The following is a 15,248-nucleotide window of genomic DNA, read 5'->3' on the forward strand; positions in this document are numbered from 1 at the left end:
CTGGCAAGTGAAATCTTATTAGATTCACGATAATTAGACAGGCAGATTTAAATACCCTTATTCCCCACATCCCAAACACCTTACTAAGGTAATGTACTGTAGACCAACCCACAAGAACATTAGTGAGGACATGCACTGATAATGGTCGATAAGACCTGGGACACAGTCTGTGTTCGAGTTCATCCAAAAGGGGTTGGGAAAGAGTCAAGTCATGGTTCAGCATTTAGATTTTTAGAACACCAGAATGGGTAAAAACATTTTATTACGGACCTCATTATAATGTTAAAATAAGAAAGCACTTCCCAATTACTTAAGTTGGAAACAAGATTTGTAGTATTGTTTATTTGGTCCAATCAACAGTCAAAAACACAAAGATAAAAATCTCACAGCCCGGACCTTTCACAAACAGAATTGCTCTGAGCTTAACTACAATTGCATTTGTAAAATCATTAGACATCCTGCAAAATACTATATAAAGCCTACTGTATAATCTAATCAGTAACCTAGAATGTATCTTCAGATTTCCCAAAACAAAAGGTAAGTTATAGAAAGTGGATCAATGTCCTCTTGGACATGTAGAGATTCAAAATGTAATTTTACTATATTTATGATAAAAGAAAAATAGTTTTTGTAAAATCCTAGCGTGAGGTTATACAGATTTCATATTCAACGGGTGCTAGAGTAATGCCAAAGCGAAAATCCAATACAGGTTTCACCCCAGCAGGCATGGAGAAGTTAAAGTGCTGCATGAAGGATGTGAAGAACAGGAAAAGCTCCATCTTTGCCAGGTTCTCCCCGAGACACTGCCGTTTACCTGAAAAAGGGAAACAATCAGAACATTTCTTAGACATACGGTTTTGGCCTGGAGGTCAAAGGTAATAAAGAATACAGTATTCATTATTCTGACGATGGCACTTCCTCTGTTCACATCCAATCTCAAAGATGCACATAAAGGATAATGTGGTGGGGGTCTGTGTCAGAACTTTGTCAACTTCTTACTGGGGTCCCTCAGGGTGCCGTCCTGGGTCCACCCCTCTTTCCTCTTAACACCAATTCCCTTGGCTGTGTCATTGCTTCTCCTACCACAGCTATGCAGATGACACTCAACAGATACTGCCTTTCCCCGGACTGAATCCCAAGTGGTCGCAAAGATCTCTGTTGGTCTGGCTGACATCTCTCAGATGATGTCCTTGCACCACTTGAAGCTCAACCTCGTCAAGACAAAATTGCTTTTTCTTACTATCAACATTGACACTTGTGTTGTGTCCACAAATCAGACTGCAATGAATCTACAACATCAAGATGACATGTCCCTTTCAGACAGAAGGAGACGCAGGTTCTTGTTAATGTTCTTGTCATCTGACGTCTGGACTACTGCAACTCCCTCCTGGTTGGTCTACCTCCCAAACCACACCGCTCCTCCCCTCCTGTTCACCTGGCACTGGCACCAGCTTATCATGCTGTCAGTGGATCAAGCCTATCCTACATCCAGAACATGGTTAAAGCAAACACCAAAGACCTATCGGCTCCCTAGCTATAACATTGTATGTGTTCTCTTCTAGATGGTGACAGTTTCTACCAGGACAAACTGCAATCATTATGCAAAGGAAGAACATAGGGTTCCAGTGTATGACAGGATAGGCTCCTGTATAAACATGTAGAGACAATTCAAAAGCAAGAACTGGTATTGCTTCTCACCGGCAGAGAACGGAATGAAAGCAGCTTGCTTCACAAACTTTCCCTCCTTGTTCAGAAAGTGTCCTGGGTTGAAGGTGTTTGGCGTCTCCCATTCATTCTTGTCGTACAGCACCGAGGTCAGATTGGGGATTATAGTTACTCCCTGTTGAATTGGAAATGAAATGACAATTCGCAAAGATACAACATAGTCATGTGACATACGATTGCATTCAAGAACTGACCTTTGGGATTGTGTAGCCTCCCAGCTGGACGTCCCTGTTGGTAACATGAGGCAGGTTGAGAGGAAGTATGTTACCCATCCTCTGGATCTCGTGTATGACGGCGTCAGTGTAGGGCAGGTTAGCACGATCTTCCATGGAGGGCTGTCTGGACTGTCCAATCACTCTGTCTATCTCAGCCTGGACCTTTGCTGTGGAACAGGAGGGGAACAGGCAGACGTTACAGAATTTGTAGCATAAATATTTTATCAAGATGAGGCCCTGTTTATTTGCAAACTTGAATCAGTCATAAGAGAAAATACTATAAGTTGTAGATGTTTGTTGCATAGCGATACATCTAAAGGACACCCTTTGTCCCCTTGGAGAAAAAGCAGTTACATGATGTTTGTAATTATTTAGCCCTTCAAAATGCATCAAAACAAAGAACTCAGTTGGCTGTGTCAATGCTCTTACTCTGCATCTCAGGGTACTTTGCCATGAAGAGGAAAGCCCATCGCAGGGTAGTGGAGGTTGTCTCAGATCCAGCCAGAAACAGATCCCAGGCAGACCCAACCAGATTTTCCTCATCAAAGGTATTGTCAGCCTGCCCCTTGCCCTAATTATATACGGGAATGCATGTGTTAAAACATGACGCAAATTAATTTGGAACATCTACATGGCTGTAACAGCAAAGGTTATTGTATGTTATTATGGTTACAGGTAAGTAAAGCAAAAATATATATTCTTGACCTTGTACCTTGATAATTAGAAGGCATGGCTTTGTTTGATCAAAAGGAGTGTATGCTGTTAATGATAGGGTAATAAAAGATAGGGCTATAAGGTAGAGGCCATTGCAGAAGTGCATATCAGGTCTTTGATTTGTTCACATACCAGCCAGGAGTAATTTTGCAATGAAATGTTGTGTCAGTGTTGTGGCAATTTAGCACTCACAACAGGAAAGAATAAAACAGAGAGGAATCAATAAAACACAAACACAAATATAGTTGATCAATTATTATTTCGTTGTACAACAATCAATAATAACGAGGAAAACATTACCTCTGCTCTCAAGCAGTCCTACAGCAATGCTCTCAAACAGTAGAACTTTACAGAAACATATATAGGACTCCTGACATGACGCACACACATTTCCTTACATTAGCTAACACACAATATCACATGTTCTGCCTCTGAATGCTATACTTGTATGTTCCAGATGTTGAAAGTTTACTTATCTCATGACATCCTTTAGGAGTAGTCAACTAACAAAGGTGAACTGTTTTTATAACCTAAGGCCTTCTCTGAACTTCCTCCAACCTCAATGTCAGCTCACTTAAAATGAATACATCTATTGATAATTCAGAATGACCATTGTCTCTCTAACTCTGTGTGACCCAACTCCGTAACACACATCATATGGCTTAACATGTGACATTAAATGAATATACTAGAATTACGCTGTATTAAACATTCTGCTATAACATCAGTACAACACAAAAACAGTTGATAGTGCTGATGGTGGTGCAAAACAAGCAGATAAGATGTATACAGGAACTCAGCAATGTTCATCTTAGTACCAAGTACCTTCTGAATCTCGTTCAGGAAGCAGTCAATGTAGTCTCTTGGGTCTGAGGGATCCCAGTTTTGTTTGTGCTTCTTAATCTCTACTCTTATGAAGTCCTTCACATCGTCCCAGATGTGCTGGACTGTCTGATGAGGCCCTGGCAAACATCTCATCAACCGAGGGAACGAGTTGTAAAGCTGCAGAGTGGAGCAGATCAGGACAGTAACATGACAAGGCATTTCAGAAAAATATGTTCTGCTAAAAAACATGTTAACATGTTGAAGCCAATGGCCTGAATCATGATGAGGAGTGTCGTACAACACAGCATTACAATATTATCAATAGTTTTAAAATGCTGTACCTGTGTCCAAATGGTGCCTTCAATCTCGAGACCTTTGTCAAACCACTCCATCAGTTTTGTAAATTCCTTATCACCATACTCAAAGCGATGACCAAAAACAAGGGAACAAATGATGTTGGAGACGACGTTGTTGATGAGGAGATGTGGATTGAATGGCTTTCCTTCAAAGTTTATCAGAACATTTAATGTAAATTACACATTTGGTGTAAGGCAGAGGCCATGGCAAATGTGCACATCAGTGTATCATTCTTCAATTGTCCTTATGCTTTCATTTTTACCATTGTAGCTTTTGATGTCTTTTGCACAATACGAAAATTCATCCAAGATGATGGGCTCAAGGGACTTCTTGCCAAATCCAAAATATTTGAGGGTTGAAAGTGCAAAACGCCTCTGCTGCTTCCATGTGTTGCCATTACTGAAAGCAATACCTGATGGGAAACACAAGCAGATTAAGAAAACCTTAAAAAAATCAAAAAAACATATTAGTTTAATTTAGCTTTCATTACATTTTAAATTCTTTATTTATATTAAATTACACAGAAAGAGATCAAAAGAAGAAACAAAAAGGTTCATAATTATTTGACAAAACTCCTCAGTAGAAAAAACACATCTCTAGTTCATTTAGTGTGTAAAAGTATGAACACATGCAAACTATAAAACTGATTGAGGGAGAAACTGATGCAACACACAGTGTAATAATTCAACAATTTATCACAGTATCACAGGAATTAAATATACACGGTGTGTGTGTGTGTGTGTGTGTGTGTGTGTGTGTGTGTGTGTGTGTGTCTCACCTAGTCCAGAGGACATGTCAACGAACAAAGGGAGGTCCGGGCGGTCTGATAGACTGTCTCCCTGAGTAACCAGAGCTTCTTTCAGAACCTCAAACCTGTTTAACACCACCATCCATGACTGACCCATTCTCAGGCTGTACACATCTCCATATGTCCCTGCTAACTGTGAGAAGATGTCAGAGAAGAGGAAGAGAATAATGCTTCATATAACCAATAACACATTTTAATGTTTTGCACCTGCTGTTTTACCTCTGTCATACTCTCATGGGTCCTTTGGTAATCCACAGAGAACATGTTGCCCACAATAGGAAGTCCCCGGGGTCCTGGAGGGAAGCTGCCTGACCGACGGTTCTTGAAATAATCGGCGGTGAGGATAAAGATTACAGAGAAGAGCAGAAGGCTTTTGACATCCCAGTTCAGATAGGAACCGAGTACAGAAAGGATTGAATCCATTCTGCAAATCAAGGGCTCAAGCCTGTCTAACTGAAGCCTGGGGTTTCTTTGTTTTGACTGTCACATAAAATGCTGTTTCTGTTGCAGAGAGCTATCACCTCTCGTGAAACTTGGCTCATGGCAGCCCAGCAATTGCCTAGAGGAAAAACTGGACTTTGCCCCCTTGATACTGTCACGGCCCAAACTGTGTCCCTGTGTGTCCCTGTTTGTTCCCCTATGTGTGTGAAGGGGGTGTGGTTTCCCTTGCAGGCAGCAGCCTGATTGCACTCACCTGGCCGACCGGCTCAGCTGTCCCTCATCAATCCAATCAAGACACAGCATATCTACTCCAGTCTCCCAGCAACTCACCGCCAGATTGTTTTCTACACCAGTGGTATTGCATCCTCCTGGCTGCTCAATTCAGTTATCCTGTCTGCGTGTTATTCTGTACTTTTTTGTAATTAGTTTCTCCTTGTGCTTCCAGTGCGATCCCTCAGCCATCGGCCACCAGAGCTTCCAGCCAACCTGCCTGCTTCTTCCTTCACCATACCTGCCTGCCCTGTTCTCAGTCCAGCCTGAACTGCCTACCTCCACTCCGGACCTCCATAGTCTCCAAACCTGCCTGAGTCTCCGAACAATAAACCATTTAAACATCTTCAGTCATTGCCTGCGCCTGGGTCCTGTTTAAAACATAATCCTAACAGATACCAGTATAAAGCAATTCTAACACTGTTAATCAGTGACCTATAATTATTTTTCCAACTGGTCTTTCACAACAAACAAATGTTGTTTGTTCATACTTTGCATCTGCAGTGTAGACTTGCAAAACTGAACACACTATTACCATCAGTGCATATGCAGAACAGTTGCGCTTCTTCAAAGTCTGTTTGGAAGTAGCAGTCACACACACACACACATACCTTTATTGCATACTATATGGGCACACAATTAGTTGAATCTCATGGAAAGAATAACATAAAAGGTTGTTTCGATATATGTCCACCTCCATATCCCCATGGACAAAATGTAACACGCAACTCATGTTTGAGATGTATCACACACTTTATTGAAATGTCTAGCCCAAATGCTCCAATACTGTAAACATACAATCTCAATTTCCAGTCATCAGTTACAAAAAACAAACTATTACTTACTGCAACTCATACAATTTCAGCCAAACTCTTTAAAACTGCAGAAGCCATTAATCACCTCTAGAGGAGAAAGTGGCGTTACTATTCAGGACTGGCCGGAGTTCCTGGAAAATGTTTTATTGTAAGCAGAGGGGAAAAATGACTCCTCTAAAGAAGTAAATGATCCAAAATGTTCAGCCTGAAGGAGATACTTGCAATGGAATCAATGTTGTGTCATCTATCATTATAGCACAAATTCAGTTTTATCTATTTACATAACTATGTCCTGGTGACATACAGTAACCATGAATGAAATGGCAGGATAAAAAAGTTATTGATTCTTAATCATTTTATCGCTGTCTCTTAGCGTGAGGTTACACACATTTCATATTGAACTGGTGCCAGAGTGATGCCGAAGGTATAGTCCATAACAGGCTTCACCCCGGGAGGCATGGAGAAGGTGAAGTGCTGCATGAAGGAGGTGAAGAGGAGGAAGAGCTCCATCCTGGCCAGGCTCTCCCCGAGACACACCCGCTTACCTAAGACAGGGAAAAAAACACACCTTTAGCCTACAGGTCAAACTAGTTTAAGACCCTAATGCCACTAATCTCCGGTACAAACAGATAAAGACACTAGTAAAACAAGAGTTGTGTTACTTCTCACCCGCAGAGAAAGGGATGAAAGCAGCTCGCTTCACAAACTTTCCCTCCTTGTTCAGAAAGTGTCCTGGGTTGAAAGTGTTGGGCGTCTCCCATTCATTCTTGTCAAACAGCACCGATGTCAGATTGGGGATTATTGTAACTCCCTGGTGATTGATTCATAATGACAATTCATAAAGACGCCATATGGTTGTTGATGTTGCATACAAATAGATTAAGAGAACTGACCTTTGGGATTTTGTAGCCTCCCAACTTCATTTCCTTGTTGGTAACATGAGGCAGGTTGAGAGGAACTATGTTGCCCATCCTCTGGATCTCGTGTAAGACGGCATCAGTGTAGGGCAGGTTAGCACGATCTTCCATGGCCGGCTGTCTGGACTGTCCAATCACTCTGTCTATCTCAGCCTGGACCTTTGCTGTGGAACAGGAGGGGGAAAACAGAAGATGAAATTATATTTCATCAACCAGCAGAAAAGACAAAACAATGCAGCAAACCACCAGGGATACAAAAAAAGTGCCTAAGCATAACTGCCAAAAAGTGCAGTTCCTTCAATTGCCACCTGATGCTTTCTCCAGCACCTGTTTAAAGGTCAATCTCTAATCTGACCTCATTTTAAAACTCTCAACTTTACAGCAGAAATAAACATTTTTACAGCAAACTGTTTGGGTCTTTGCACTTAATCCAATTTGCCTGTTCCAAAAAGTTTATGGTGGGTGCTTTTTTAGTTGGGCTTGGGCTAGCAGGTGCAACCATGGATGTATAATAAGAACTGGATACAGCGTGGGAGGCGGGGCCTCATTCATTCCTATGAGAGCTGCTCATTGGCGCATGAAGATAAAATGGCCCAACTTTTGAGAGAGCGAAACGTCACAGATTACCCGGCATGCCTGAGAAGTACCCGTATGTGCGCTCATAGAGCATGCGCAACTTTAACCACGCCCCCCAAAAGGCTCGTTCACATTAAGCACGTCAATTTGTACATGTAACAGCACCGCACGTTCATGACAGCATGGTACTGGATTGTTATATGATGGATTTTGATATTAACGAGGCGGCCACGGCAGTTAGCAGCTAGCGGCTAGCTAGTAATTATGCTCATTTACACATCAATCGTTATGTACTTTTATATTACGCTGATGTAACAGGATGTAGTGATATCCAAGCAACAGAGCTTCATTTAGCATGATACTTGTGTGGGTTGTAGCCTACATGAAACCACTTGGTAATATATACAAATATATGTATTTTGAGTTATGATCAATTGTGAGTTAAATCTTTATCTAAAAAGTAAAGCTGATGATGGATTACTGTGGTGGAGTTAAAATAACAATAGCCTATTTCTCTTTGAAATGTGATGGAGTAAAAGGATAGTAACTGTGATTATTCATGTTGAGTAGCCCACAAGTAACTAAAACGTATAATACTTGAAGGAAAGGTGTAAAATGTTTCCATAAATACCAATATCACACACTACAACACCGACTATAACACCCCTTATTGTTAAATACCAACCATGTGCAATATATTTTTAATTATATTTTCGTAGAGCTTTGACTTTTTCAGCTGAATAAATATTATAACTCTAGATGGTTTTGTTCAGCATTGCCAGCTTCACTGTTGAGATTTATGTTGTGCCCAGCATTCTCCTGTGCTCTGAAATCAAAATGTGGATAAGCATAAAACAACACTAAAATAAACACTACAATACAACTTGTTATTTGTTTTTTGACAACAAAGGTTGTTCCTTTGTGTGTATAAATATACAACACACAGGCTATATACATATATATATATATATATACATATATATGTATTTAATAATTTAGCGTCCTAGAAAGAAATAACACATACATATATATATATACATACATATACATATATATATATATATATATATATATACATACATATACATATACATATATATATATATATATATATATATATACATACATATATATATACATATGTATATATACATAGGGCATACAGTATATTTTATGTTGTGCTTTTGGCATACAGTATCAAATCTGCCATAAGACTTTAAAATAATGTCACTCTGGTATGATGATGTGGTTGTAGGGAGGATGTGGCTCAGTGGATAGTATGTCGTTGTGTCCCTGGGCAAGGCACTTCACCCCTAATTGCTCCTATGGGGATTGACCACAGTACTGAATGTATGTAAGTCGCTTTGGATAAAAGCGTCTAACAAAATGACATGTAATGTAATGTAATGTCACATTAGAGAATAGACATATTTGTGTACCTGCTGAGTTGCAACGTGGACCTTTTATAGGTAAGTGGTTGTTGCACAGAATTAGTCATTCATAAACGTGAAGGCCACTTGTAATTGCAAAATATGTCACCTTGAAGTAAATGTATTTGAAGAGTGAGAGCTGGAAACACTTTAGTTCAACACCTGGCAACTTACCACTAATAACTTTGTCCTAATGTCATCCATTTGCACATAATTATTTTAGAACAAATCGCCTTGTTGTCTTGGTCAATGCTCTTACCCTGGATCTCAGGGTACTTTGCCATGTAAAGGAAAGCCCAGCGCAGCGTGGTGGAAGTGGTCTCAGATCCAGCCACAAAGAGATCCATCACAGACATTATCAGGTTTTCCTCATCAAAAGTATTGCCTGCCTGCCCCTTAACCTGAGAACATATTCAATACATCAAATGTGTTAAAACATGCTGAAAAATACATTTCAACCACTACTACAGCCAAGGTCATTATAATTTATGATATTGACTTCATTGATGTGTACTGGACCTGTACCTTGAAAAATAATTTAAATGCTTTGCGTTGTTTGATCAAAAGGAGTGTATTCTGTTGGAGATAAGGCTCAAACAATAGGACTGTAAGGCAGAGGCCATTGAAGAAGGTTATATCAGGTGCCTTTTTCAACAGACACAGTTGATAGTGGTTCCAAACAAGCATATATCATGTTATCAGGAACTGAACAATGATAATCTTCTCACATAACACAGTATACAAACAAACAAAGCTATAGAGACAATCACCGTCTGAATCTCGTTCAGGAAGCAGTCGATGTAGTCTCTTGGGTCTGAGGGATCCCAGTTCTGTTTGTGCTTCTGAATCTCTACTCTTATGAAGTCCTTTACATCTTTCCAGATCTGCTTGACTCTCTGATGAGGCCCTGGCAAACGCCTCATCAGCCAAGGGAACGAGTTGAAGAGCTGCAGAGTGGAGCAGAGCCATGTGTTTACTACAACCTGAGTCTGAATACAGTCACTGTTGTGAATGATAAACACTATGAGAAATATTTCTGCACAGCCCAGCAGTAACATTTCATCAATATCTTTAAAAATGCTGTACCTGTGCCCAGATGGAGCCTTCAATCTCCAGACTTTCACTGAACCACTCCATCAGTTTTATAAATTTCTCATCACCGTACTCAAAGCGATGTCCAAAAACCAGGAAGCAGATGATGTTGGAGACAGTGTTGTTGAGGACAATGTGTGGATTCAATGGCTTACCTTCACAAACAGATCATTTGATGTCAATTGGGTATTTCTCTTTGTTTATTCATCTGAAATGAGTCACTGTGCTTTCACTATTTACCTTTAAAGCTATTGAAGTATTGTGCACAATATATAAATTCATCCAAGACGATGGGCTCAAGCGACTTCTTGCCAAAACCGAAAATCCTGAGGGTGGAAAGTGCAAAACGCCTCTGCTGCTTCCAGATGTTTCCACTACTGAAAACTATACCTGATGGGAAAATATCAAAAGTAGATAAATATAGAGTCGATAGAAATCAGGAAATTAGAAAAGACAAAAATATTAACTATTTACAGCCTTTTCCAGCTCAAATCTTTATTGGATATATGGGGATGTCACTGGCAAGAATACATGGTGCCAAACTCCTTACAGTTCATAGACCCTATATGAATTATGTAATGCAAATAATAACTAATACTAACTCCTATCTTTAAATTCCCACCTATCTCATTAATCAACTTTTTAAAACCTTTTTTCCTCCTCATAGTTAAATAATTCTCCAATTGTATACTAGCCAATAGTCATGTCTATTGGTTTGCTGCCATGGCTGTGGTCCAAGACAACAGTTGATGGTTAACAAAACTTTTACTAGTTAATTAAGCTTTCGATACCATCTTTATACTTACAGTTCTGTTATTTGTACTTGATAAAAATCCATATAAAATATTGTTTATGTGTGTAGTACGGCAACAGAAAAGCAACAACAGGAAACAGGAAAGCTACAGTAATACACAGCTTCTATCCATCTTAAATCAATGTGACAAATGATGTGTATCTTAAAATCACAACATACATGAAAAGGATAAGACATAAACTTTGACCAGGGTAAAAAGTATGAACAAACACAAACTACAGCACTGATGGTGGGTGGCAATGTTTCAAGCAGTGTATTTATTCAACAAAAGGAATTTTATAGGCGACACAATAGCTGTGGGTTGGGCTTAGGCTCGCTGTGTGTGGGATAAAACCTCTCACCTAGTCCCCGGGAGACGTCATGCTGCAGGGGCATGTCGGGACGGTCCACCAGACTGTCTCCCTGAGTAACCAGAGCTTCTTTCAGAACCTCAAACCTGTTCAACACCACAACCCATGTCTGTCCCATTCTCAGGCTGTACACATCTCCATATGTCCCTGCTAACTGTGAGAAGATGACACAGAAGAGGAAAAGCATCAGAAAACACAAACAGTCAAATCAGTCGACCAATTGCTTTTTAGATTTGTATACACTTGTTGATTTACCTTTGTCATACTCTCATGTGTCCTTTTGTGATCCAAAGTGAACATGTTGCCAACAATGGGAAACGCCCGGGGTCCTGGAGGGAAGCTGCCTGACCGACGGTTCTTTAAATAATCTGCAGTGAGGATGAAGATTATAAGAAAGAGCAGCAGAGTTTTGACATCCAAGTCAACAAGGAATCCAAACATCGACATGATTGAATCTGTTCTGCAACGGCTCAAGCCTCTCTAACCAAAGCTTTTTATTTGTCCTTCTTCTACCGTGAAGTGGGTGGGTTTGTTTAGCCAGGAACTGGTTATATAACCTATCTCTCTCCTGTGGGGAAGGACCTTGGATCTTGGCAACACAGCAAAGGCATTTGGTTGACATTGGACTTCACCCTCTGTATGACTGTAATAAAGGTATCTAAGAATTGTATTCAGTGATTTTATTAAAAAAAATAAATCTTATTGAGAAGTAGGGAACACCATTTGCTCTTTGTGAATAAGGCAAAGTGCAATGTCATTATATATAACTAAAGTGTGACAGCTAAGTTTTGATTCCTTACCAAAACATAATATTATTTTTTTTACCGACATTCTTCCCAACAACAAGCAAAGAGTATACCATCATACTTCCTGACAGTCTTTTATGGGAATGAGACATGGGCGTCGCAGCCATTATATGAGGGTGGGACAAGTCCCCCCCACTTTTTCAAATGATTAGTTTAGACCCCCCCACTTTTACTATGCGGAAAGTCCGTGAATCGGTCTATCCACTCGCCGCACTTTGTAGAGCGCTGTGTCAGTGCTTCACTATCAAATGAAATCCATTCCACTTGCTTATTGAGAGAATGCCCAAATCAATGAAACCATGTTTTCACTGCTACTTTGTACCAAGGCAGATTCTCACATAGCGCGCGCATGTTCAAGGAGTGTTGTCATAGTTGGACAGCTCAGGGGCCTCATTTATAACGCCTTGCGTAGGATTGACGTAGGAAGGTTGCTTACGTAGTACAAAGCACAAAAATAGGTACATAAATTTTCCGCCATTTTCCGATTCACAAAACGTTGCGTACCGGCGAGGGAAGTGCGTACGGCACTTCCTACGCCTGTTTCCCTTGATAAATCACAATCGACTCGTAACGCCCATATTTGCCTATAAATAGTCAAAGAAACGCCCATTCATTCATTCATTTTGACTGACTGCATGAAGAAGATCGCAGGAAATTATGATAGAACAGCTAAAAAAGACATCTCACACCGTGTCAGATTTTGGTTATTGTGGGGAGGTCGAGATAAATCATATTGTTTGGTGGATGCAGTTTGAACCACAGTAGCAGCATGGAGGTCGGATCGTCACCAAAATAAATAAATAAGTGGTCCGAAAAAAGTTAATGACAAAACAAATACACATAACCTTCCTCAGGCAGTGTGTTTGTCCCGGGGACAGGAGACACCCCCTTGATGAGAAACTGTAAGAAATGATCGGGGAATCCCTCCGGAGTGGAGTCATGACGACTGGATCTGAATTATTTTTGTTGTATTTGGTAGTTTGTGTTCCAGCTGTCGATCAGCAACTATATATCCATAATCCACCAGTTAAAGGAAATACAACTAATGGATTGTGTTATATTAGCTGTACAATTTACCACATATGGTGTTCTTAGTTTCCATACCTCCTGTGTTTTACGAGCGACTTATCAAGTCTTGGCAAACGGCATAAAACACGATTAAACGTGATAGTATATAAAACCATGCTCGTATCTACAACCTATAGAAATGCAAAACGGCGTCAGTTTAGACGTAATTCTGTCCTCCTGCTTACCGCATCATTTATGAGAAAACATTTCATAACATTAACACAACATATTCGAGGTGGTTTTAAATAACATATCCGTATTTATTTATTTCTCCAAGTTATGTTTTTGTGTGCACTGAGGAGTCTCAAACTGGCGTTTGTTTAATCATTTAAAGATTGGCTTTAATCAATGTTTGAAAATGAATTCTTCATATTTGATAAATGAGAGGTAACATTTTATTTATGGTATTATTTCCACATATTTCTCTCCATTCTTCCTTCTGCCAACGGTGTCGCAGTTTCTCGTCTCTCCCGTTTGTGTGCTTAGTGCGTACGCATGGGTTAGAGTTTGCGTGGAGGACAGCACATTTTCCCGTCAAGTTAGTATTTTATAAATCGCAAACATTGCGTAGAAACTGGCGTACGCCATTTTTTGAGCGTATATCCCTTTATAAATGAGGCCCCAGATCTGTTGTATGAAGCGATGCCGGTAGCGGAGGTAAGGCACACACACCAAATGTTCAGGAAATGGTTAATACAGCGAAAATCAAAGCTGACGATCTCTTGGTTTGATATGTTTTCTCCCCCAGACAACATGGACATAAGAACATTTTTTTCAAAGAAGAGGAAAGTAAGTCATCAGCTGGTAGCAGTTAATCAGTTAACAGTGATGGCGGCGTCTCACTTCTGGAGAGGAGTTTCGTCTTTATGTCATGATAGAGAGATACAAATACTGAATAGTATAGATGAGAAAAGGCATCGAAATGCCAGGTTACTAGTATTTATCAGTATTTATTATCACTTCACCACCTCTCTTGACATCTAGGCACTTGAGAGTGAGTCAGAGGCAGAATACAGGGACAGTGGAGAGAGGTCCATTGCTGAGGTGAGTGATGAAAGGGAAATGACAGTTGAGAGTAAATTGTGATGTGGACTCTCATCCCAGGATTTTAAGGAAATCAGTGGGGATATTGAACAGGAAACATTTCAGTCAAGGGGCATCATATGACCAATATAGACAGAAGAGCAACATTTATTTGAACATTTAAGTCAATGATACCATTCCTAGGTGAACTTAACATCCGTATGGAGTCAGATCAGTCTCAATATTAATAAATGCTCACAGAAGGATTCACAAATGTATTTTGCGATTTATATATAAATGACTCTCCACAACAATATCTCTCAATGCACTCACAAATATTTATTGTTGTATATAAATGTACAAAAAATGGGCATTTAAACTGCTTTTTATTAATTCAAAGACAGCTCTGAATTAATAATCAAATATGTTTCCTTTCTTTACTACTGAAATTACAAAATGTACCCATCATTTTCCTCATGCTAGTATAGCCACATAAAAGTATCAAACCACCTGTTAAAATGCACCAGAATACAGGAAATCTATATTTTGTTTCGCCCCCACACCCCCGTTAAAAATGTCCCCCCCACATTCAGGATGCTTCCTACGCCCATGGAATGAGACTATTATTTCTGGCTTCCATAAGACTTTAAATTATATGACAACTTTATTATCAATTTAATTGCAATTCATGTATAACAAGACATGATTTAGCAACCCCCAAGATCCTCACTCGTCTTTTTCCCTTTTTTACATTTACATATATATCCTGTTATATTTTTTATATCAGGACTTGAGGTTGTATTGGCAATTCAACTTTACATCGGACTTGAAATTAATCTTTTAAATATTTACCTCACTAACATGTGTTGAACAACAGTGTTTCCAACAACAGGAGAACACCTGGCTGCCACAAAACTGTTCCAACAAAGCTGGGACAACAGTCTTTCTCTTCTTGCAAGTCACTTACTCGCACAGGTATAATATGGAATTTACAACATTTTA

The 15,248-nt window shown here is 39.7% G+C and overlaps 2 protein-coding genes across 2 annotated transcripts; both read right to left on the reverse strand.

Moving 5' to 3' along the window:
* Positions 1-323: 323 nt before the first annotated feature.
* LOC117495206 (cytochrome P450 2J6-like) lies at positions 324-5,260 on the reverse strand. The gene is made up of 9 exons (XM_034146348.1): positions 4,864-5,260; positions 4,615-4,777; positions 4,099-4,248; positions 3,821-3,981; positions 3,480-3,656; positions 2,370-2,511; positions 1,920-2,107; positions 1,699-1,840; positions 324-814 (listed from the first exon to the last, which is right to left on the reverse strand). The coding sequence occupies exons 1-9, from the start codon at positions 5,065-5,067 to the stop codon at positions 639-641; spliced, it is 1,503 nt and encodes a 500-aa protein (XP_034002239.1). The 5' UTR covers positions 5,068-5,260; the 3' UTR covers positions 324-638.
* An 827-nt stretch (positions 5,261-6,087) lies between these two features.
* On the reverse strand, positions 6,088-11,895 carry LOC117495208 (cytochrome P450 2J6-like). The gene is made up of 9 exons (XM_034146349.1): positions 11,605-11,895; positions 11,341-11,503; positions 10,426-10,575; positions 10,180-10,340; positions 9,864-10,040; positions 9,353-9,494; positions 7,064-7,251; positions 6,840-6,981; positions 6,088-6,715 (listed from the first exon to the last, which is right to left on the reverse strand). The coding sequence occupies exons 1-9, from the start codon at positions 11,794-11,796 to the stop codon at positions 6,540-6,542; spliced, it is 1,491 nt and encodes a 496-aa protein (XP_034002240.1). The 5' UTR covers positions 11,797-11,895; the 3' UTR covers positions 6,088-6,539.
* Positions 11,896-15,248: the final 3,353 nt, after the last annotated feature.

This window comes from Trematomus bernacchii, unplaced genomic scaffold (assembly GCF_902827165.1).
Source record: "Trematomus bernacchii unplaced genomic scaffold, fTreBer1.1, whole genome shotgun sequence".
Taxonomy (NCBI): domain Eukaryota; kingdom Metazoa; phylum Chordata; class Actinopteri; order Perciformes; family Nototheniidae; genus Trematomus; species Trematomus bernacchii.

Excerpts from the sequence above, each read along its gene's own strand:
- LOC117495206 (XM_034146348.1), bottom strand. The coding sequence starts at position 5,067 with ATGGATTCAATCCTTTCTGTACTCGGTTCCTATCTGAACTGGGATGTC. Across the intron at positions 3,657-3,820 it reads AAGGCACCATTTGGACACAG|CTTTACAACTCGTTCCCTCG; the intron begins GTACAGCATTTT and ends TCCACTCTGCAG. Across the intron at positions 815-1,698 it reads TTTCATTCCGTTCTCTGCCG|GTAAACGGCAGTGTCTCGGG; the intron begins GTGAGAAGCAAT and ends TCCCTTTTTCAG.
- LOC117495208 (XM_034146349.1), bottom strand. The coding sequence starts at position 11,796 with ATGTCGATGTTTGGATTCCTTGTTGACTTGGATGTCAAAACTCTGCTG. Across the intron at positions 10,341-10,425 it reads ATACTTCAATAGCTTTAAAG|GTAAGCCATTGAATCCACAC; the intron begins GTAAATAGTGAA and ends CTGTTTGTGAAG. Across the intron at positions 9,495-9,863 it reads TCCTGAACGAGATTCAGACG|GTTAAGGGGCAGGCAGGCAA; the intron begins GTGATTGTCTCT and ends ATATGTTCTCAG.